At 42.3% G+C, this 25,349-nt stretch overlaps 1 protein-coding gene across 10 annotated transcripts in view; it reads left to right on the forward strand.

Annotated features, from left to right (window-relative positions):
* Positions 1-2,300: 2,300 nt before the first annotated feature.
* SLC23A2 (solute carrier family 23 member 2) overlaps positions 2,301-25,349 on the forward strand; it is a 75,397-nt gene continuing 52,348 nt past the window's right edge. For 2 of the 10 annotated variants that reach the window (XM_081922540.1, XM_081922541.1), the window contains exons 1-2: positions 2,302-2,586; positions 6,471-6,526. Coding sequence is in view for 1 of the 10 variants with exons in the window: in XM_081922551.1 (XP_081778677.1) it covers positions 6,497-6,526 (30 nt within the window). In the remaining 9 variants the exon portion in view is untranslated. Of the gene's footprint in view, positions 2,587-6,470; positions 6,527-7,199; positions 7,322-8,107; positions 8,128-20,086; positions 20,106-23,720; positions 23,740-24,760; positions 24,867-25,349 lie in introns of those variants that run through there. The other 8 variants (XM_081922544.1, XM_081922542.1, XM_081922551.1 and 5 more) reach the window with 7 other exon arrangements.

Here is a 25,349-nt window from a genome sequence, read left to right on the forward strand (position 1 = left end):
CCAGGTGACAGGCTCACCCTATTCATACACAATACGCCCTTAAGACAGGATTTGTGAGCAAAGAGACAATGGGGAGGTTTCCCCATTTCCTTCCTTACTGCAGAGAATTTTTGAGGTGGCTGGAAGAGTCAAAATGGCTTCAGGATTGTTCTCCTATACTATTTCAGACATGTGGTTCATATACTTATGAACATAAATCTATGATTATATATATGAGACCTTAGAATTCCTATAATACCAGGCAAAACGTGCCCTATAATTTTTATTAAAAAATCAATATACTGTAGACCCAACCATAAGTAGTCAGGTGCTACCATGAACCCAGAAATTGTTTTTTTCCCCCAGGAGGTGCTCCCTTTTTTCACCCCCACTCAGGTAGGCCACCTCTAAAAAGCTTTGGGGCAGGCAGGAAAAAAACAAGCACACTTTGTACCCCACAGCGGCCAGTCTGATGCCTCAGTGGGAAGCCCACAAGCAGGCGCGCTGGTGATTCCCAACCTGGTGGACTCCCAGGGGTTTTGGACTACAGTTCCCATCAGCCCCATCAAGCACACCTATACGATTCATGGGGCTGATGGGAGCTGGCAGGCACCTGGGTGCTGGGACTAAGCTAAGGGGGTCCTCCTGAGACACAGAACAGAACCATGAGTAGCCAGGGAGAGCGTCACACGGAGTGGGGTGGGGAGCCGAACCTGTTGCATTTCTGCCTGTCATAGAATCATAGAGTTGGAAGAGACCACAAGGGCCATCGAGTCCAACCCCCTGCCAAGCAGGAAACACCATCAGAGCACTCCTGACATATGGTTGTCAAGCCTCTGCTTCAAGACCTCCAAAGAAGGAGACTCCACCACACTCCTTGGCAGCAAATTCCACTGTCGAACAGCTCTTACTGTCAGGAAGTTCTTCCTAATGTTTAGGTGGAATCTTCTTTCTTGTAGTTTGGATCCATTGCTCCGTGTCCGCTTCTCTGGAGCAGCAGAAAACAACCTTTCTCCCTCCTCTATGTGACATCCTTTTATATATTTGAACATGGCTATCATATCACCCCTTAACCTCCTCTTCTCCAGGCTAAACATGCCCAGCTCCCTTAGCCGTTCCTCATAAGGCATCGTTTCCAGGCCTTTGACCATTTTGGTTGCCCTCCTCTGGACACGTTCCAGTTTGTCAGTGTCCTTCTTGAACTGTGGTGCCCAGAACTGGACACAGTACTCCAGGTGAGGTCTGACCAGAGCAGAATACAGTGGCACTATTACTTCCCTTGATCTAGATGCAATACTCCTATTGATGCAGCCCAGAATTGCATTGGCTTTTTTAGCTGCTGCGTCACACTGTTGGCTCATGCCAAGTTTGTGGTCAACCAAGACTCCTAGATCCTTTTCACATGTACTGCTCTCAAGCCAGGTGTCACCCATCTTGTATTTGTGCCTCTCATTTTTTTTGCCCAAGTGCAATACTTTACATTTCTCCCTGTTAAAATTTATCTTGTTTGTTTTGGCCCAGTTCTCTAATCTGTCCAGGTCGTTTTGAAGTGTGATCCTGTCCTCTGGGGTGTTAGCCACCCCTCCCAGTTTGGTGTCATCTGCAAATTTGATCAGGATCAAATTGTCACCACAACTCAGAAGAAACTCGCCCTGACAGGACGGAAAAGGGGAAATAAAACAATTGGCTCCTTTTCTTATTTCTCGGCCAAGTTTCCTTTGGGGGTTAAACTGCTGCTGAGCCACTGCCCCCCTCAAATGACGGAGCTGGATGTCGGCTGAGGCAAATAAGAGCAGCAACAATAAATTCCCTCTCACACACATAGTAACATATTCTGTATAAAAATACGGGGGGGGGGGGGAAATGGCAAAAATAAAGAAAACGGGTTAATATGGTCGAATTAACCTATTTGGGTAGACTTGCGGGTATAAGGCGGCATATAAATTCATTGAATAATAATAATAAAATAATATATCCTGTCCGAATCTAGGCATGTCCACTCGTTCGTTGATTCCACTCCGAGGATTTTATGGAAAATAGGTTTTACCGTTTCATGTACATCGCCTAGATAGAAATATATAGAGATATGCACACACACAGAATATGGATTAATCCGTTTATGAAAACCAACAGCGAGCGCAGCAGCCTCCTCAGAGAAGAACAAAGGCGGCGGCGGCGGCGCTATCTCCATCCCCGGCCTGCCGGGCCGCCGCCGCCGCCGCCTCCCTCCAAACCGCGGAAGGGGCCGCGGTGGGAGAAGCAGCCGCCGCCGCTTCCGAGACGCCGCCGACGGGGGGGGGGGAGACGCGAGAAAGGCAGGCCGGCGCCGCCCGCGCTCTTTCCGCGCTGCCCGAGGGGCCGCGGCGGAAGGCGCCATCTTGTGAGGAGGGGGCGGCCCTCGCTGGCTCGCTCGCCTGCCCGCCCGCCCGCCCTCGCGTCCTACCTCCTCCGCCTCCTGCTCCTCCTCCTCCTCCTCTTCCATGCCTCGGCCGCCAAGTCCCCTCGCTCGCGCTCCCTCAGTCTCCGCCGCTCTGCGAGGGAGCGCAGCCACTCCAGGCCGCCTCAGCCGCCGCCGCCGCCATTTCCAGCCGCTTCCAGCCATGGCAGGTGAGGGGAGGGAAGGTCGCTCGGATAGGGAAAAGGGGGGGGGCTGCCCCGTTCTTCCATTAACGCCCACCTGTCCGGGCCCCCCACCGATGCCTCGCCCCCCACAAAAAAATATCCAGGTTATTTCTGGGCTCCTTCCCTCTCTCCCCGGCTTCTCCATCCTTCCTGAGCATCCCTTTCTCGTTTCGTTTCTTTCCATCATCGCTGGTTTCTTCTCGCCCTGTCAGGCCCAAAGCCGCCCCCGTTATCCTTACACGCCCGCCCAGGTGTCCACACGCCGCTTGGGACCCCCCCTCCTTGACCGGCCTCTCCAAGCATCGCTTTGCCCCAGAATAACGAACCCCCCCGATCCAAAAAGGTGGGTCCCGCGCCCACGTCCTTTTGCATCTGCCTGCCTCCCCGCCCCCACCCCCCAATATAGCCCATTTTGTTCACCTCTTATGCCCTTCCCCTCTAAATACTCGGAATTTACACCTCTTTTTCTTTGGGCTACCTGGATCAGTAGTTCACGACTTCGCTTTGTTTCTACTCTTTGCATCTCTGGTTTATAAGGCACAGTTATTGCAATCCCCTTTTTCTCTGCCCCCCCGAATAATCCATACTAACCTTTGTACTGTACACTGTTTTGTGCAATGTTAATAGTTGCAAGCATGCACAGCTGTCACGCCCTTCCGCGAACTCCTCTTTACAATGTGCCCGGAGTCATTGATTCCCATGCGTGCGTTCACACAAATGTGGTCCCTCAGTTGCCCCTTCTTTCCACCTTGGCATCTTCTGCCTATAGGAATCCTGCTGTTCCTCTTCCCCCCACTAGACCCTGATGGTTGCAGCCTAGATACACATATTTTTTCCTCCAAGCCAAGCTATAGCATTTGCCATCATATCCTCTGCCCCTTTTCAAATCTTTCCTGAGGTGAGCGGCCCCTGGCTCTCTTTTCTTCCCACCCCCCACAGCTGATTTGAGTTCTGGCTTTCTACTTGTAGCAACCCGTTTCCTCCACTTATGGGCACTTGAAGTATCTTTCTGTTTCTTTTTATGTTAACCCAGTTTGTTGCCTCCGTAGCTGTAACTACAAAAGCCTTGTTATCGTATGATATATTCATTCCATCACTTCTGTTTCTCTGTCTGTCTCTGTCTCCCTGATAATGCCTTGTTACTACAGCAGATATTAGCCTCATTTTGCTCCCTTCTTGTTGGTACATTAATAATAGCATTCTAGCCATTCTCTGTGTGATACCAGAGCGAACATCTAGCTAATTACTGCAGGGTTTTTGCCTTCAAATTGACTGTTGGAAAAGGATAAGAGGATTGAAATGGGTTGGTGCCAGCGAGAATCATCCATCTGATTAAAAATGAATGCTTTCTCCCTAACGCACTCCTGGGTGTAACCTCTCCCTTTCACTTGTATGTCCATCTTTTTTTGAAACAAAATGGGTGGCAGACATATAAGGCTTATAAACCAGGTGAAGAATTTAGGTTAATTCACCTGCAGTGACAGACTACATTCCCTTTCTGGCTGGGACTAATTTAAAATTGATGCAGGGATAGTGTGTTTCTGTAACTTTAACTCATAAACTGCCTGCCTTTCAAACTACGAAGCATTTATTGTATATTAAAATATTGGAGGACGAGGAATTAACTCTTCTCTCTTTAACTGAGCAGCATCATTCAAGCCTCTCCCCAGTTTATAGAGAAAATGTATTCTCTAAAACAGAATGACGTAGCTGATACCTACTAATGTTGCTGAATCCATACACGTACTGTATTCTTAAAAGATAGTATATTCTGCACACTCATTTTGAAACTGACATAGGTATTCCCCTGCCCTTCAAAGATAAGCTTGGAACACAACCTTGATCTGCTTCTATTCTAGCTATTCTATCTATTTTCTTTGAATGCCCAGTTCCCTCTTGAAAAGCAAAAGATTAAACAATGAATTTGCTTTGAATGACTGAAATAATTGCTTTTCCTTGTCAGAATTGATTGCATTGTCTCTCAAGGATTCTGGGTCAATGAGTGCTCTGTTGCTGGACAGTTTTTAACCCTCATTTTAGTCCTTGTTTAACTGGAAAGTTGGAGACTCTGCAGGACTGGAAATGCTGGACAAATACTGAGTGTGGGTGTGGACTGACTATTTAGATTTGTGCATTTTGGGGAGGTGGTGCAAGAAGTAATAGATTGGCCATTTGCAGCCCTCTACTGACTAGGAATTGAGAGAACATCAGATAATTAATGTATAGAATCCTACCATGTCATGTAGTCCAAGCAGTTTGCTTATCTACACAATTGCCCTTGTTGACTGGATCTTGCACTCCAGCAGCATTGGAAGCAATCTATACCAAAAAAAGAGTCTTCACCCTTGGATGTTTTTTTAAAGGTAGTTGTTAAAGATCATAGTTCATAGGAAGCTTAGTGTGAAATCTTAATTCTTCAATGGTCTGATGCTAGGAACAAAAGCTATCCTGGAACAACCATTGATGTTTGGTTAATAGACTGTAAACAAAAGGAATGAACAAGAAACTAGATTGGAGGGCAGAAATGAATGTTGCTTGGAATTTTTGTTTTTATCTGTAATTTATACTAGTAAATAGGTTTAGATGCACCATCTTAATATCTGATTAACTTTTAAGAACAAAGATAGGTCACACCTTAGGATGTTTTCTTGCTAGCAAAGTGTAATGCCTGGTGAATTTCGGGGTTGGGGCGCAATACATAACAAAGCACAGTATAAAATATTAGGATTATAGTCCCCTCTCCCGAATTGTTATTTTCCACTGTATAGTAATACCTTATGTTATAACTCTTGCTCTACAGCCCACAATGCCAGTAAATATTGGTAGTAGATCTCATTGATTTCAGACGAACTTGTTTCCAAATAATCATGCTTGAAATCAGTGAGGATTAACTGGAAATATCACTTCCATCCTCTACAGAATACTAAACTGCTTCCCTCCAACTTTATAGAAGCTCAGTGTTTGATTTTCACAGATTCTTCATGAAGTTATATGTAAGCTGTTATAATTAGGTGACGTAGGGATCCTGTGTGTGATCAAATATCAGCAGTGTAATTGAAAACTATTGACCTGTTTGGTTATGTAGGCAGTTAGAAAAGTCCGCTCTGCCTAAAATAATAGTGGTTGAGCAATTAACTGTAAGAGCAGGATGCAGTTTTGGTGCAGTAAGTTCTCTTCTGCTGTTGCCTGTCGATGTACCACAGGTCAAAGATGCAGGAGGTGCTTGACAGTCCTCAGTGTCTTAAGTGGACACACATAGAATGGGAAATGTAATGCTAGTAGCATCTCAGCTGTGTAACAACTTAAACACAGTGGCCGCTTCTCTGCATGCCAAGGATGGCTGAGACAGTATAAGGTGTGTTGTGTTTTATTTATATACAGTATTGCTTTTTGGCCCAAAGGTCTCCAAAGCGGTTAACAACATATTAATACAAAAGAAAGATACCACAAATACAATCAAACAATCAAAACAATATAACATAGCAAACCACAAAATACCCATCAGTTACAATGGATATCACAAGAAGATGGCCATATGAAAACGATCTAGTGAGCAATGCTAGGGAGTGTTGTAGGTATTGCAAAAGATGTCAGGGACAGGGCAGGATAGAATGCAAAGCACTGAAGGGGAATATGTACACAGCTGCATTTTTGTAGGCTTGTGTGTGGGCATTTTGAAAATGTGAATAATGCATGGATGGCCAGACTTTGCACAAGTAATGTACAAACAGTTGACAGATGTTGGGATTTTATTCTTAAGTGAAGGCAGTCTTCCTCATGAAAGTGCTTGGAGAATAATAGTGTTTGTTAAAGAAGCTGTTATGAAAAGCTCTTCATTAAGTTAAAACATACTTTTTTGTTTTACTCAGAAACTGCAGGAAGAGGATATTAACAAATGGGAATGTCCTGCATGATGTCGAGAAAGGTAGGGAAAAGATTAAAGATGGAAAAATAAAAGCTGCATTCCGTGTTCTGTTGCTGACTTCAAAGCTGGAATGGAATGTAAAGAGGAATATGTTTTGACCAGAAGGATTATCTTTGGTTTTGATAAAAGTCTTAGGAAAATACTTTTCCAGCAATTTGTAGAGGAACGAGGACTTTTATTCTCTTCAAAATAACAGAAATCGGGCTATTCACCAATTCTTTGAAAGCTTGAGGTTTGCACAGCTGACCAAAAATTTCTCTTGTGTTGCACCACCTTTCTAAATAGATCTGCAGTAGCCAGCCTTGCCTCCCAAGTCTCTGCTTCAGTAACATGCCCACCTTCAAATGAAATCTACTGGTTCACATTCTTGTTCTGAGCATCATAGATTCAAATGTTTATTACCAGGAGAGATGTCATGCCCCTCTATAAAAGGGGGCGTAGCTCAGTGGTAGGGCTGGGAAAGACTGCTGCCTGAGATCCTGGGAGGTAACTCCCACATAAATTGTAGACTTACTTTACTTTTAGAAAATGTATTGTTAATGTGGTGACAGTGTCAGACCAGGGAGATTCAAGGTCTCACTGAGCCATGGAGCTCCCTGGATGACCTTGGGCCAATCAACGTTTTCCTTGTCTTCTATACAGGGGTCTTGTGAGAATCAAATAGTGTGAGGGGCAATGTATGCTACCCTGGGGAAAAGATTAAATTAAAATGTTATAAATTAAACCAACCGACCTTCAAACAATACCCGATACTGATTGCCTCTCCTCCCCCCAATATCCATTTCTGGAAACTTGGTGAGTCACAATGCTTGGCTTCTGCAGCTCACTGGTGGGTTCTGATAAATCTAATAAAGATTATTACCATTTTTAAAAGAATTTATCTGGCATTTATTTCCCCCCTTGGCATTTGTTCAACCTGTCTTCTCGTTGAAGGTTGTTGTAATGATTAGATACAACCTTCAGTGTCACGTGAAAGCTATTGCTTCTCTGATAGCTTGGTGATTAGTTCTCTGTCTTTGATCCACCAACTGAATGTGATCAGTCATCTAAACCTATTAGTAACCAATGAGGATGGGGTATCTAACTGGAAGTAGTTTATTCCAGCTGGAGTCACTAATTTCTTAAGATGCATGCAGATAATATATAGCAGGAGTTAACATGTATAACTGCATACCCTCCTCCTAGGGACCTCCTAGTCAATAATAATAATACTTTTATAATTTATACCTGTCCCATCTGACTGGGTTGTCCCAGCCTCTCTGGATGGCTTCCAACGTATATAAAAACATAATAAAATGTTAAACATTAAAAAAAACCCTTACCTATATAGGGTTGCATCCAGCTGTCTTGTGAAGATAAATGTGGAGAAAAATGTTATGTGTCAGTCTATGGAATGGATAACCTTTGCAGGAAAGACGGTGTGCTTCAAATCATTTAACTGTTTTTCAGATGACAGCTGAAATGTTTGCTTTTCAGTTGTTGCTAGAATACTTGTTGCTGTACTGATGTATAAAGAGTTTAGGATTTGTGGATGAAAGCACATAAGTGTCACTATGCGAGATCTAGTATTGGCAGGCTACTGGAGTTCAAGCATTAGACATGTGAGAAATTCTTAATAGTTTGGGCAACATACTTTCATTAAATAATCTGTACTGTAGCTCCAGACTTTCTAATAGCAGTAGGATAGGTTTGTTATAAGCAATTTGTAGGCAATTTGATTAGAATTCAGTTTTGTTGAAGAAAGGATAGTTATAAATTACCCTAGCTTGGTTATAAATCACCCTAGCTTGATTCTGCCAAAGAAAGATTTACATTGATCAGTTATTCTTGCTTTGCTCTACTCTCATTGTTTCTCCGCTGAAAAACTTGAATATATTCAGAAGCATAAACACAGATACTGTAACATTTGAGCACAGAGAAGCACTTTAAAATATTTTTGATGTCTGTCAGAAGTTTGTAGCTCATAAAGTTCTTCCTCACGTGTTTTGGAATAAAATATGTGTTAACGTCACTGCCATGCCTAGTGCTTTGGCAAATAAAATGTCATGCAGTAGGATACTTCTACTGATATGCTTCTTCCTTGTCTCATGAGCAGGCAGGCTGCTACACCCAATGTGAAGAATTCCAGCTGTGGCAGTAATTAATAGCCAAAAAACGATATGGAAATTGACATCCTCTGTTGGCACAAGACATTTTTGTGCCTGAGTTAAAAAAATCCAGATGACACCCTACCTACTTAACATTAGGATATCCTCCCTTAGAAAGGTTGCCTGTACAAGCCTTGATGAAATGAGCAAGGAGACAGTAGAATTCTTGTTGTGAATTCATATTAGCTTTTGTTCAGCAAAACATCTAAGTAGGTTGGACTGTATATGTCAGACCTATCCCTGCCCACTGCTGCCCTCAGTGATACCCAAAATCTGCTGCCCTACTTGGTCTAATGCTGGTTGCCACCTCTGTCTGAACTTACTGAAGCTGAAATTCCTTCATTTGCCCTGTTAAGTATTTCATGACAAGCGTATTTTAGCAAAAAGACATTAGGCCTCTGTCCAAGTTGTATAATAAGAAAATAGTGTGTGTGTGTGTGTGTGTGTGTGTGTTTTGGTAAGCAAGCTGTTATCCTTCATCCAAGGACCAGCTTGCATAATCATTCTTTAATGGCTCAGTGCCTCTGACCTGCGTTCAAAAATGTATTGTGTTCCTTGTCAAACCTCCATGCTACAGAATCGGGACTGTAGGAAAAGTTTTCAGACTGGATACATCTACGTTACTGCTGCTGTTTCAAGAAAGAATGTACTGTAAAGCACAAAGCCAATGGCTTGTAGATAGGTGAAGCCATATTTGATCTAGGGGGGGAAATGAGATATTACTACAGCTATAGCTAAAGTTGAACAAAAGTTGTACAAGAGCCCACTGGATCAGACAATGTGGAGGATGCTTAGTAAGGGTTTCTGTGGGATCTGCCAAAAAATGTTCTTAAGAAGCTCTCTGTATGCAGGTAACTCTTTCTGTTTCAGCATGTTAGTTAGTTCTCACAGGATTATGGGACATGTTTTTGATTGTTCATGTGGATTGTGGCCTCATCAGTACCTTTACTGCTTCTGAATGCTGATTTAATATGCCAGGTGTTGTATAAAGTGCCTAAGTGACAATTATTCCTGCTCGGAGGCTTCTAATCTACAATAGATGATCATGATGGGGACTAGTCAGGTATTGGCACTGAGGGAACAAAATTGAGTTGGGAAGGGTCATGGCAATGGAGAAGCTTGGATGGTTCAGGAAAGGCTTTGTGAGATATGGAAAGGACACTGAGTGTGGAAAGGACAAGAAGCTTCAGAAGGCATTCAGATTTGGTGGAAACCCAGCTATGTGGGTCTGTCAGATGGGTTTTGGGTAGTGGGTGCTTTCTGCCAACATTGGCTCTCAGGTTTCTAAACCACTTGCTACAGCTACGTAATGGCTATTTGCACCATATTTCTGTTGGTTAAGCTTCAGCTAAGCTTGGTGTAGACAACTGCTGGCCTGGCTCCCAATGTGGTGCTTGAAACGTGTGTTAAAGGTCCTTCATTTGTAACCCCCTCTATTAGTAAACGTATATTTAGCTTTAGGTGTAAATGTTATGATCATATACAATGTCGGCACCATAATTTTATTTTTAGAAGGTAGCTCTTTGCCTGTTTGCTTTTTTATATTGAATCACTCTGACTTTCACCGATCATTCAATAACTTTTTAAGGCTTGGAACAATGCATCTGTTGTACTAATTATAGTTGGAATTGGTTTTTTTCTGAACACTGTTGTGACAGCTAGTAATTTGTTGAATGGACAGAAAATCACTGTTGGAGGCACTACAGATGGTGGGTCTCCTCAAAGAGGGGGATAACTAACTTCTCCCTGTAACTGTGGGAAGCATCAGACAAATTTATTTCTTTCAATGCTTTCATAACCCAGCCTTCTTCATCAGTACAGTACCAGGGTGGGGTTTGACATAAAATAGTGATTACAAAAAAGAGTTAGTGAAACCAACAAAACATTGTTAGAAACAATGGCAAACGAATTAACTGCAAACTGCTTAACAGCGAAGACTAAAACAACCAGTCATTGAACACCTAAAAAGCCTAAGGGAACAGATATGTCTTTACTTGTTGCCAAAAATGATGTGGTGTCAGCACTGAATGTACGGTACTTATAGAGGAAGGGCATTTCACAAATAGAGTGCTACCTTGTAGGATGCTCCACCACCCCGGGTAACCTCTTAACAGTGTGATGTGAAGAAGAGCCACTGTGCAAGTAAACAGGGTGTGTTTTATACATAAGAGGATGCACTGGGATAGTTTGCATGCCACGCTAAGCCAAACCATGGCTGGGCATGAATGCATTAGTGTGTGACTTCTTGGAGAAAAACTAGTGCTCCCTTCTGGTGCTCCACTCCCTCTCCTGGTCCTCCTGCACTACCTTAAGCTAAGCCAGAGGTTGGCTATGCATTATGTCTGGATTCTGACCCACCCCCTGGGTGCATGGGTCGGGGTCATGAGTTGTCTCACTGGAAGCAAAGCAGAAGCAGTAAGCCAAGCACAACTTTGGCTGCAGCTCATGGTTTCTATGGAGTGAGCCTGGTTTCTCTGGAGCCTGGGTTGGGATGTAATGCTAAGGCAAACATGACTTAGCTCCTGGTAGTGTGGCTAGCAAGAGGATCGGGGGAAAGGAAGTGGCTACCAGTTTACCTCTTGAGCACCTGCATGCTTGCTCATTCATGTGTAGTGGTGGTTTGGTTCAGTATCAGTTAAGAATTGGGCCACTCTAATTCACTGACAGAGTACATCACTGAAATTCTTATAACAAACTTAACATGTTTACTAAAACATTAGCAGTGTAGTCAGAAGAGTTCACATTCATTTCAGTGGGGCTTACTTCCAGGCAAACTGGTACAGGATCAAAGCTTAAATTTATTAATCATTTATTAGCCTTTTTTTCTAAATCCTCATGTCAGTAACAAATTTTATTAAAACAAAAAAATACCAAGAACTAACTTAGTTGGTCTTTAAGGTGCTACTGGAAGGAATTTTTTTTGTTTTGACTATGGCAGACCAACACGGCTACCTATCTGTAAATTTTATTAAAAAGATTCATAGCTGTTTACCCTAATTTTGCTGTTAGAACAAAATACATATGTAGAAGTAACTGATTAGTGAATTTGTAATTAAGTTCTGACGTCCCCAATTTTAATATAATTGAAAAATAGTAATGCCATCTTGCCTAAAAAAGATCCATGTTGCTTGAAGCTTGATACCTCCACATTTATAAACTTTGAACCTGTGAACCAGATTGCCTTGCCTGCTGTGTATTCTGTTTTGGGGAGCTAACAACTGTGTTACCAAACAACTCCTGAGACATGATTCTTACACTACCTTTGGTGAAGAATATTCAGTGTGGTAGTTGCACATATTTTATAGTGATCAAGTGTAAAACAACAACAACACTCATTTGTTTGGGTAAAAAAATGTATGTATTGTCAGAGTTGGTACTCTGGGTTTCCCAAACATGGGTCTCCAGTTGTTTTTGTTTCTTGTCATTTGTTTTATTGGTTAAAGGAAGTTATAGCTCATTATAATAATTAGGTGGTCACAAATTGCGACTTGCATTTCTGCAAACTTGGTCCAATAAAATAATTTTGTGTTGATTTAGTTCAGCTTTCCCCAACCTGCTACCTTCTAGATATTTTAGACTACAATGCCTAAGGGCACTCCATCACCATACAGCTTTGCTTGCTGGCAAAAACTGATGGGAGGGCACCTGGTTGGGGAAGATGGATTTAGTTGTGGAGTGAAGGCTATTCTTGAAAACCACTTTCTAGTGTGCCAGCAAGTTCACTTACAGTTATGTTGGCCCTGCAGTAGTGAAATAGCACTTCATTTTGACACTGCACCTTGAACATGGCAGAACATGAATGGGAAGGGGGACAGAAGTGTTATGCCTGCTGTTAGGATTAATATAGTTGGTCAGCTAATTGCCAGGATTGTGGCAAGGCTCACAATTATCTTGCACAGCAGATTGCTTTATTAGAACCATAACAAAATCAATAATGAAATCTGATTTTTGTTTTGTTCTTTTAAGTGTTTCTGATAGGCACTTGCAAATCCGGAGTCTCTTGAACTTGCTTGAATGTTAGGTTTTGCCCTGCCCTGCTTTAAATTTTTCTCCTTTTTCTCAATTTCCTTAGCAGTTTCTCATATCTGTTCATACATGTGGTAAGAGGTGCCATTAACCTGTGGGATTCAAAAGTTGTTCATAATCCTTTTGTTCCAAACACAGTGATTGCATTAACAATGTCCGCATTCAACTTGGAGCATTCTTATCCATTCCATAGTTGTAGCAAGCAGTTTTTTCCTAGAACTTCCTGCTATAGTAATTATGAGTAGGCTTAGGTAAAGGTAAAGGTACCCCTGACCATTAAGTCCAGTCATGGACGACTCTGGGGTTGCGGCGCTCATCTCGCTTTCCTGCCGAGGGAGCCTGCGTTTGTCCGCAGACAGCTTCCGGGTCATGTGGCCAGCATGACTAAGCCACTTCTAGCGAACCAGAGCGGCACACGGAAATGCTGTTTACCTTCCCGCCGGAGCGGTACCTATTTATCTACTTGCACTTTTGATGTGCTTTCAAACTGCTAGGTTGGCAGGAGCAGGGACTGAGCAACAGGAACTCACCCCGTCACAGGGATTTGAACTGCCGACCTTCTGATCGGCAAGCCCTAGGCTCTGTGGTTTAGACCACAGCACCATCCGCTTCCCATATGAGTAGGCTTAAGTGCAAATAACTGAAGCAAATTGCCCCCCTGAGTGAGTGCCCCAGGTGAGAGATGGAGTGGTTTCTGACTGGATTGATTGGATTGATCTCTTTTATTTATTTCTCTACATTCTACTATTATGATTAGAGGTGGGTTAACAGCAGTACAGTGGCACCTCAGGTTACAGATACTTCAGGTTACAGACTCCGCAAACCCAGAAATAGTACCTCGGGTTAAGAACTTTGCTTCAGGATGAGAACAGAAATCACGCAGCGGCAGCAGGAGGTCCCATTAGCTAAAGTGGTGCTTCAGGTTAAGAACAGTTTGAGGTTAAGAATGGACTTCTGGAGCGAATTAAGTTCTTAACCAGAGGTACCACTGTATGTGTCTGGGTCAGAGACGGAGGAGGGGAATGAGGCTGCCATCTCTGTGGTGCTGGGCAGGGGGTGGTTTGAAGCTGGGCAAAGTTATGCAGAGACAACGAGGAGGGCTAGTTATATCACAGCCCTTGCTCTCTGTCTGCCGTATTTCAGAATCTAAGGATACTGGTTAGCCAACCCCATCCTCCTGGTCTGATGGTGCTGCTATTAAATGGCAGGTCTGATTTGATTCTGGGTGAAGGGGGTGGCTTGGTGTGCGTAACAGAGACTTAGGTAGGTGAGTTGGGCGGCCATATGGTCACCCTGGGGTGGGGTGGGGAGTTATAATTGTCCATAAAATGCTATCTCCCTTGCCACGAAATTGCTCCGATTTGGACATTGCCTTCTCCTTCCTCCTTCCATTGTGTTAAATTATACATTGTATGCCTCTTGGGGTAGAGACCCATCCTGAAATACTTTGGAAAGCACCATTCTTTGTGAATGTGCCACACAGTACAAGCAAACTAAGTGGTTATTATCAATGGTATGATTTATATCTGGAGTAGGGCATATTTATCTCATGCTCTGTGGAATGTGCTGTTTTCTGGCTTTGCATTATCTCTCTTGATGAGATCAAACCTTTTATCTTGGCAACAGAGCCAGCTATCTCATCTTTGCCTGCAGCATGAAACAGATGACCTTGTTTGCTGTAAAAATGTCCACTCTTCTGGTTCCGATTAGCTCTGTAGACTCTGGTCATGCACAGGAGCTGAGGAGGACTGCACTCCCACAGTCACAGGGAAGTGGAGCTATGGTACAGCACATGATTGGAGCCTAGAAAACCTGCTTTTTGTGTGATTTGAGACTCTGCATGGGAAGTCTTTAAGCTGCGAATACTCAAAGTACCCTGCAATTCACTACCTGAAATATACTCCCCTGGGTGCCATTCCTCCTCCTTCAGAGTTATCAGAGTTAGTCTGGAATATCCACAAATAAGACATAACCTGTAATGGATTCTCTCAAAACATTCTGATTCTCTTTTCCCTCTCCTTTTGTACTAGTGCATGAGGTTCAGCATTACCCTGAAGCTAAAACTTGACATGTGGTTGCAAATGAAGAATTCCCAATCCAGTGTTTTGTTTTTAAGGTGCAACAAAGGGACCATTGGTGAGGCAGGTTTGCAGGGAAGGGCAGGAAGGAGGACGCCCTTCCCCTGCCCTGCCCTTTCCTCTAGTCAACCTGAAAGCCCAACCTTGCAGATTTGAGTTAAACAGCCACTGACTGCCATTTCTTCCCCAGAAAAGCACCCTGCCCCCTCCTTTTTATTTCTGTTTGCTACTGAATGTCTAGTGGAGCCCTGAAGCCTGCTTCACAAATATTTAAGATGTGCACATAGAAAAGAACATGTGATTATGTCATGGGTAGGCAAACTAAGGCCCGGGGCCTGGATCTGGCCCAATCGCCTTCTAAATCCGGCCCGCAGACAGTCCGGGAATCAGCGTGTTTTTACATGAGTAGAATGTGTGCTTTTATTTAAAATGCATCTCTGGGTTATTTGTGGGGCATAGGAATTCATTCATTCCCCCCCATATAGTCTGGCCCCCCACAAGGTCTGAGGGACAGTGGACCGGCCCCCTGCTGAAAAAGTTTGCTGATCCCTGGTATGTGATGAGCACATAGCTGGGAAACCCAGCCAGATGGGCGGGATATAAATAATAAAAGTAATTATTATTGCCATATATACATAGCTCCTTGCCCGCATTCACTTAACAAGAAACCCAGAATTGCTAGTGCCAAATGTAAGGAGCAGTCCTGATAGACTTGTAAGATGTAGTCTGCTATTGACTGCTGGTGGGTACCGTATGTCCTTTCCAGCACGTTCTTGAGCAGATCTTGAAGGGTGCTATATCCCCAGGCATCCATCCTTATCCTCTCTGCTCTGTCCTGAAGCACTTGCTTCCTTTCTCCACCCTTCATCAAAGTAACTTCCCTTTCAGCTTGACCTCTGCACACAGAAATGACATGCCAGCAGTTTTGCTGTGTCACTCTATATTGCAATGGGCATAAGCGGAGCTCTTCTGACTCAGGCAGGAACTCCCATCTTGTCCAGCATCTTGCTTCTTACAGGGATCATTCATAGCCACTGAGAAAGCCCACAAGCAGGGCTTCATTTGCTGCTCCCCAGCAACACAGAGGGGTCATTTAAGCATCTTTTCTCTTATATCTCCTTTTTAAAAATATGTTTTTATTAACAGGTTTTTCTTGACTAACAAAGGTACATAACACGTCTCTGTTTAATAATAGTTTAGTCCTTCATACAGGTCTGTTATGGGAGACATTATTGTTATAGGCAACATAGCGTAGGGGGAAAGTGAAGTGGTGAGAGAGAGGGGAGGAAATAGAGTGGGGGACACACAGTAAACTTTCATTCTTTGGCATAGTATATGAGCAGAGCTTTTGTGTCAGCATCACGTGAGTACGTATCTTATTTTTGCTGGTGAAGTGAGAGGCCAGAGGGCCCAGGACATGGCTGGTTGTATTTGGTTGGTTGCAGTGTGCTGGGTTAAACCAGCCATATCAATTCACATGCTGTCAGGGGAGGTTGGTCTTTATCTTGTTAGCCTATATATGCAATAAAGAGGAACCACACTGGGTGAAAGCGTTCTTTGTTTTCCCCCATGCTAATTTCAGTTTATTAGTTACCGGTAGCTTTTCGAGTATGACGGTTTCCCATACAGTTTGGTACCAGTGGTCCATGTTCACTCATGATAGGTCCCTCCAGTGTTTGGTTATGACACTCCTAACTTCTGAGAGTAAGTGGCTTATGAGTTATTTATCATGGGAGTGTGCATTGTTGTCTTGGAAGATATTTTGTAGAGCCGGTTCTGGAGTTGCAGATTTATTGTAAGACTGCTATCCAAAAGGATTGAATTTGGGGGCAATTGCACCACATATGGAGGTATGTACCTATGGTGGTGCAGCTTCTCCAACCCCCAGATGAAGTTCCTGGGTTCTTCATCTGGGGGTTGGAGAAGCTGCACCACCATAGGTACATACCTCCATATGTGGTGAAATTGCCCCCCATTGCCAGTTTCTGTGGTATTAGGTACCACCTGTAAATTAGTTTCAAAATGAGTTCCCTCTTCTTGGCTGAGAGGGATTTGAAGGGCAATTTAGTCCACAGTTTTGACCATTGGGTTGAGTTTATTTTGTATATTGTGTCATGTTTCCATTGTAGTAAGGAGTGCAGTGTCCTGGAGTCGTGCTTTGTACATTGCTGATACCGTCCCTTTGCTGTGTCCCTTTATTGATAGTAGGAGTTTTTCAAAGTTAGTCAAGGGCCTAGTGGCAGTTGCCTTTGTTGCTGGTTGTTTAAGAAGGCATGTAGTTGTTGGGTTAGTCAGGGTATTTGGGTGTTCCCTACTTTGTCTTGTGTTCCTTGTATCAGTATGGGGTTGCCATTTTGTAGGTGGTGTAGACCTTTGGCTTGCCAAAGCTTTATTTGAAAGCTTTGGGATGCATGGTAGAACAGTGGGTGGTAAACTGGGGGATTAGAGGGGGACAGGGCTGGGACAGTATTCCTATTTTTTCCTTCCATGCTTTAAGCATGGTCTATGTGAATCTGTTTTGTGTTGTGAGGGTTTAGAAATGAGTACATTGAGGTGAGGGTGTTTCTGATTATAATTCTATGTGCACCCATTCTTTCGTTTCATCTTCTAAAATGAATATTGGGAATTCTCCATCCTCCATCCTCCTTCTGAGGTGGGGAAATGCAGGAATTTGGAATTTATTCTTGGCTTTCTATGTAAAAAGATAAATGAATGTAGTTTTTTTCTGCCACTTGCGGAGTTGGGTCTAATCACCTTTTAAAGGTGTCTTTAAAAGGAGGTTAGAGCACCGGGCAGCGAAAGCACAAGAGGCAGCACCCTGCTTGCCCCACTGCTTCTGCAGCCAGAACACCCCCCCCCCCGCCAGTGGGAGGGAGATGTTCCAGCGTATGGCATTGCAGCTCATCTTCTCTGCCCCAGGGCGGAGTACCCTGGCTTTTGCCAAGTACGCTGTGAGGGGGCATTGTGCTGGCAGTGAAAGTGAGGGTGGGGCGGGGCGGGGTAGGCAGAGACACATTCCCGTTTTACGAGATGTCCCGGTTATGGCATAAGCTTTCCTGTAGAACAAACAACTTCATCAGTTGCATTCTTCATGAAAAGCTAGTATTGTAAATGACAGTTTCACAGATCACATTCCAAATTACTCATTTCTTGTATGACGAAGTAGTGTCTCCAGGCTATGAAGAATCTTATGAGCCTGTATAATTTATTGAACAGAAACAATGGGGTGTCTGGGCGAATTTCAGACATCCCTTTCCTGAGGGGCAATTAGTTTAAGTGGAGGACTACAAGAATGGTCAGGAGACTTGCTCAAATCTCACAGTTGTGAGCTCACAGGCAGCATTTGACAGGCCATGCTCTTTCAGCCTCAGCCCCTCCCATCTATAATAGGGCATATAAATTTAACCTACATTACAAGGTTATTGTAAGGATTAAAGCAATATAATTCACATGAAACACTTTCGGGTGTGCAAAGTGCTATATAAATTGGAACAGATGTTTCCTTGTTGGTTTAATACTTTTATATACCCAGAGGAGCTCCGGGTAGCAAACAACAAGGTATAAAGCAACAAAGCAATGAAAACATATTGAAAATATCTTTAAAACAATACTGCATCTCTCTGTCATTGTTCCATTGATTAACATTTTCACCCTTTGTTCCATATACCCTTCAATCCCTTTGATAAATGCTATCCCAAAGTCCATAATTTCCATAATTCTCTTCATAAATACCCAAGGGACATTGTCGAACACCTTCTCAGCATCCAAAAATATTAAGATAGCTTCTTTTTCATTCTTTTTAATGAAAACTTTCCATGAAAAATATAACAATGGAATATTTTCCACCCTGTATTCACATGCAAACATGCAACTTTAGCGAACAAATCCAGACATTCACTCTGTAGAAGAAATTAAAACAGGCACCATCCATGGTCCAGTTTGGATTATTGTTTGAGCCTTCCCAAGCCACAGTTTATGAAATCATAAATAAACGTTGAAGCTGAGTTCTCCTTCCCTGGCTCATTTTCCTGGTTTATTAACTGACATTAAAACACAGCCCCCGTTTTCAGATGCAACATGTAATTCTGGCCTAATGCACAGATTTGTGGTGAAGCCAGTGCAAAACAGCAAGAAGGGATGGGTTTGGAATTACTACTGTCTATGCTAGGTCAGTGTGAAAGGAGTTGCTATTCAGGTTAGCTATACCACTGAAGAGCAGTAAACTTGTTCTTAACAGATAGTTCTGTGGAGTTGTTGTTCAGAAGAACCTGGCAAATGATTCCACAAAAGTTATTTGCCTACACAAAATGTTTACTTGCCCACTTGCCCAAACATATTTGTCTTAATGATGGCGGTCACCTTAATGATGGCGGTCACCTTAGTTCACTCAGACAAATTCATAGAAGGTAAGACTATCAATAGCTACTGGTCATAATGGCTGTATCCTACCACCAGGGCAACAGCAGTGAGAGAAGGCTACTGTGCTTATGTCCTCCTTGTGGGCTTCCCATTGGAGCCCATTGGACCTGGTTGGCCACCACAGAAAGCAAAATGCTAGACAAGATGGCCCTCAGTCTTTTATGTTTAATTGATGTCTATAAGTTAGTTCTTGGTATGAGCTTTCGTGTGCATGCACACTTCTTCAGATACACTGAAACAGAAGTCACCAGACCCTTCTATATAGTGAGAAGGTGGGGAGGGGTATTACTCAGAAGGGTGGTGGGAATGGGTGATTGGCAGATAGCTGTGATGAGATAGCTATGATGAGGTGGTGGGAATGGGTGATTGGCAGATAGCTATGATGAACAGGCTCATCATAGCTATCTGCCAATCACCCATTCCCACCACCCTTCTGAGTAATACCCCTCCCCACCTTCTCACTATATAGAAGGGTCTGGAAACTTCTGTTTCAGTGTATCTGAAGAAGTGTGCATGCACACGAAAGCTCATACCAAGAACTAACTTAGTTGGTCTTTAAGGTGCTACTGGAAGGAATTTTTTTTGTTTTGACTATGGCAGACCAACACGGCTACCTATCTGTAACTGATGTCTATAAGGGTGGAGGAAGGCATGAGGAAAGTTTTCCTATATGATATTGTAGAAACACTTTGCCTGCCCTGGGTAAGGTCAGCGGAGTGGTTATCTACAAGCCCTGTTGTAAAAGACCAGGATGGAAATCCACATTTCCAGCTGTGGGCTCTGGCATTGTGGCTTTTCATCTTAAGCCAAACCATTGAACATAGTTGCTGGAGGCATTGAAAAGGGACTGCTTAAGGGTAAACAAACACTGCGTCAAGTGTTAGAATAAACCAGTGAAATTGGATGTCAGTACGTGTGCATATGTGTAGAACACTGCTGCTTAGCCCAAAGAAGAAGAAAATGTTGGAAATGAATAAATAAGGAAACAATTCCTGCATTACAGGGGGTTGACCCTCGGGGTGCCTTCCAACTCTACAATTCTATATTTAAAAAATGTACTTGCAAGTTAGGAAATATCACCTCTGTCTTTGCATACTGAAATGATGTATATGGTGGGGTCTTGTTTTAAGATTAATGAGAGGTCTTGGTGATATATCAAATGTCTTACCTGAGCATTGTGACCAGTATTTTTAATTATTAAGGAGAGAACTAGTAGTATTGTGTAGTGGTTAGGGTGTTGGACTTGGACTGGGGAGTCCTGACTTCAAATACTCCCTCAGCCTTAAAACTTGACTGGTCCAGAGATACTATCGCTCAGCATCAGCTACCTTGTATGGCTGCTATGAGGATGAAATGGGGGAACCACATGTGCTACTTTGAGGTCCTTAGAGGAAAGGTAGGATATAAATGTAACAAAGGTATAAAAAACAACAACATGGAAAGCAAAATGTATTCCCTTCCAATAGAGCTGCCTTGCCATTAGTTGCTTTCCCATGTTCTGGCCAGGTTCTCAAGATGCCCTGCAAGTACATGGCAATGAGCTGATGTGAGCACTTTTTATGCGCCGATATATCACTTGCAGTGCTGTACTAAATCCAATGCAAATCATGTTTATATAGTCCCAAATTTGTGGTGAGTGGATATTATTTTTGGGTGTTTGGGGGCAGAAGGAGCAAGCTCTGAAATGCTGATTATTTGCATATTCATATCTTTCCTAACATTAGAAAGAAAATCCTTTACAAGGATGCCATTCTTCTGAAATCAGCAATTAAATCTGCATGGCTTGTAATTTGCATTAATTATGGTGTAGGTCCTGTATAATTGCACACTCAAGGAGAATATGGAACCCACAGTGAATTAAATTCATCTGGAAACACTGATATGGGGAGACATGAGCTCTAATTATCTTGGTGTATTTTACCCATCCAAATGAATTATGAACACTGGACTTTGTTCAAAAACTAAAATATGTGTACAATAAGACTAAAATCTCAAACACCCTTTTTATGGCTATGATTCTCAGGTGGCTAACATCACTGGAGTAGAGTAGTTTGAGGGTTGCATTTTTAAATAGTTTCTTTAAAATGTTAATATTTTTTGTTGTGTATTCTTTTTCATTGTGTTCTGGATTTCATATTGCTAACTGTCTTCTAAGTGAGTTTATCTTGTAAGAGTTGTATAAACTAACACACTAAAAGAAGTTTTATAAAAAAAGTTTTTTCTCTTTGTGAAAACAATTAACTGTAAGTTTTGTTCTGTACTTTTTGTGGAACTGCCCCGCCTCAAATCAATCCTCAAATCAATTTTTTTAAAAAACCCTAATTTCTTTCACCTCTATATCATTCATATGCCAAACACACGAAATGATTGAACGGTGTTATATATACAGTAGTGTGTGTTGGAAAACTTGTCAGAAGAAGAAAGATGCTTGCTTCCTCACATGTCCTTTGTGAGAATGAATTTGGGAGTGTTTTTGTGGGGTATTTGCACTAATATTTACAAAGTATATTTGTACCAGAAATATACTTCTGTTTTTTAAAAAATTATATTTATTTTTTAAATATATTAAATGCAAATAGTGAGTGAGATATATATCTTTTGAACCGCCCTGAGATCTTACGATGCAAGGAAGTATATGTCTAATAAAATAAAATCTTTCTGTGAGTGATGGAAGTGTGTTTGCTTCTCAATTCTGATGGCCGCTTTGTGTGGGTGTTGTTGTTGTGTGTGTGCCTGTGTACTTGCCTGCCTGCCTTCCAGTAACTTAACAGCCACTACAAGTGGAAGCTAGATGGCGCTCTTGATTTGTATTTTTTTTGCAATGAAATGTCCGGGTTTGAACATTTATTTTTTTAGGGAGCAATTGCAAGTTAAGGTTGTGGTTGTTTTGTGGTTGTTTTGTGAGGGGAAAACTGTATTCTGTGCATTACCACAATAGCCTGAATTCTGAATTATCTACAAACCATATTAGGTGGTTCTGAACTATATGCCATAAATGATTATTTATGAAATTATAACCAAATGGAATTGTACAAGCCAAGAGGCTACACGATCAGCCCTTTTTAAAGACCCCTGAGGCACACAGCACAGAGTCATGTGTTTTGTCCATTTGTTATATTAATGAATCTCAAGCAAAGCTAATACTTAGATCTTGTCCCTTCAAGGAGTTGAGGGGGTCAGCCCTATGTTTGCCTGCCTGCTTGTATCAATCTTCCTCACACCAAGCTGATTGCACTGAAAGATACAGTACTAGGTTCCCAAAGGTCACTTAGTAGTAGTAGTAGTAGTAGTAATAATAATAATAATAATAATTTATTATCTATACCCCGCCCATCTGGCTGAGTTTCCCCAGCCACTCTGGACAGCTCCCAATCAAGTATTAAAAACAATACAGTGTTAAATATTAAAACCTGATATTTTCCCATACACTTAAGATCATAACAAGAGCCTGATGGATCTGGCCAATGGCCCATCTAGTCCAGCATCCTATTCTCACAGTGGCCAACCAGATGCCCATGGGAAGCCTGCTCCAATAACTGGACTTCAGAAACATTCTGCCTCCAACTGTGGCGGCATAGTGGCCAGTAGGGATTATGGGAAGGCTAGCAGAATTATCTGATGTGCTACTTTTTCTTCTGCACATGTAGTATTTATCTTCATACATTGCTTCCCCATATTTAACCACCACTACTGAGAAGACCAGGGACGCGGGTGGTGCTGTGGGTTAAACCACAGAGCCTAGGGCTTGCCGATTGAAAGGTCGGCGGTTCAAATCCCCACGTTGGGGCGAGCTCCCGTTGCTCAGTCCCTGCTCCTGCCAACCTAGCAGTTCGAAAGCACGTCAAAGTGCAAGTAGATAAATAGGTACCACTCCGGCGGGAAGGTAAACGGTGATTTCCGTGCGCTGCTCTGGTTTGCCAGAAGCGGCTTAGTCATGCTGGCCACATGACCCGGAAGCTGTACGCCGGCTCCCTCGGCCAATAAAGCGAGATGAACGCCGCAACCCCAGAGTCGGCCACAACTGGACCTAATGGTCAGGGGTCCCTTTACCTTACTGAGAAGACCAAATGCAAACTCATTGACTTGTATGATAATATTGGAGAGAATCCCTTTGTCTGATCCATCCAGAAAATTAGTAGCCATTTATAGCCTTGTTCTCCATGAATCTGTCCAATCCTCTTTTAAAGGCATCCAAGTTGATGGCCATCCCTGCCTCTTGTGGGAGTAAGTGCCATAGTATAAAGGTGTGCTGTATGAAGAAGTATTTTCCTTTAATGGTATTGAATCTTCCAATATTCAGCTACATTGGAGGTCCATGAATTCTAGTGTTATGAGAGAGGGGAAAACAGCTTTTCTCTATTTACTTTCTCCATGTCATGCAGCATAATTTTTTAAGCTTTTATGATGTCACCTCTTAGTCACCTTTTCTTTAAACTAAAAAGTCCCAAACTTTGATCTTTGTGGTTAACCTTTCCCAACAATACAATACCCTTTTCTATAGGTGGGGCAACCAGAACTGCACACAATTTTCCAGTTGTCTACAGTAATCTTATCTAATAACTTTATTTTATAATTATATATTTTACATAAATATATAGTTATTATATGTGATGTTACTAAATGAGATTAGTTATTAAGTTACTTGCTGATAAATATTCTACAGCCTTTTAAATGTGTCTGTGGGAAGGGGGATTATTGTTTTGCTGTTTTGTTTTACTTATTTACTTGTTTTTATGCTCTCTTTTATTCTGTGAACTGCCCTGAGATGTTATGACGGGTGGTATAATAATAATAATAATAATAATAATAATAATAATAATAATAATAATAATAGAGAATTTCCTGAAATGAGTAGGGAAACAGTTGGGTACATGCAAAGGTTTCCCCACATCTGTGACTTTACCTTTCTCTAGCAGCACTTTGGAGCAGATCCTTTAGCACAGCTTGTAACCTGAGCAAACCTTTGCCACTGTGGCAGAAAATTGCATCTCAGCTTATGGTAGATGAGGCATAATTGCAAAAGTCGGTGCTTACGCTTTTGTTGTGGCTAAATTGCGCCACATGTTTTTTGCAATATCATGATAGATTGTTAGAACGATGTCTTATGGAACTTGATGACTAATTTTTTTCTCATGACCTATATTTTCAACAGTAAACTTCATGGATTGCTCTACATATCTGTAACTGATAATAGAAGTGGGTGAACCCGAATAATTTGCCAGTGTGACAGTAGTTTTTCAGAACTGGGCATCCAGATTTTGAAGGACTTGGTTTCACACCTTCAAGGGGCTTTGCATACATATTGCACAATATGTAGAACAACTGATGATTACAGATGCAGTCTGCATTTTCCTTTTTGAGCTTGGTTTGCCGAAGCCAAGTACTGTTTAAAGGGATTGCTACTGTAATATTTACTCAAGGTTTCTAGTTATGTCAGAGGCATGTAGTAACACCGTGTGACCATGTGGTGTGTCTTGGTATTTTTTAACAGTTGTGTAATGTATAAGCACTTACTCTGATAGGATAAAGTACAGTTATACAATATATGGAATATAAATCCTTCTGCATAATGCTTGTGGTGCTAGTATGATCGCTACAGCTGGCAGCTCCTCGTAGGAAGCAGGCGAAACTATTCCACAGAGACTCTGCTATCTGCCCTGGTATCTTGAGGTAAGATAGTCATTAACTGGCTGAAAGTTGTAGCTAATGTACTGAGAAGTTCAGCTAGAGAATCTATATGGGTTATATGCTGAAGTTTTGGTCTTGAAAATGTTACCACTTGAAAATTTGAATTTTCATAACTTGAAATTTCTCCCCTCTTCAAGTTATGAAAATCCAAATTATCAAGAAGTTAGAAGTGTCAGTGTATTTCTGTGTCCTGAGATAAATAAATCCAGACTAATCTTAAAACTGTTTCATGTGCATTGTTAATAGGGGTGGGGTTGCATAGTGTCTGGCTTGATTTGAAACTTGACATGGCCATGAACTGACTAAATGGCCTTCGGCAAAAACTACACTGCCATAGAATCATAGTATTGTAAAGTTGGAAGGGACCCCAAGGGTCATCTAGTCCACCCCTCAACTAAAGCACCCATGACAGATGGCCACCCAACAATTGCTTAAAAGCCTCCAATGAAGGGAGTCCACCCTTTC

Source organism: Podarcis melisellensis, assembly GCF_964234715.1.
Source record: "Podarcis melisellensis genome assembly, chromosome: 8".
NCBI classification, from domain to species: Eukaryota; Metazoa; Chordata; class Lepidosauria; order Squamata; family Lacertidae; genus Podarcis; species Podarcis melisellensis.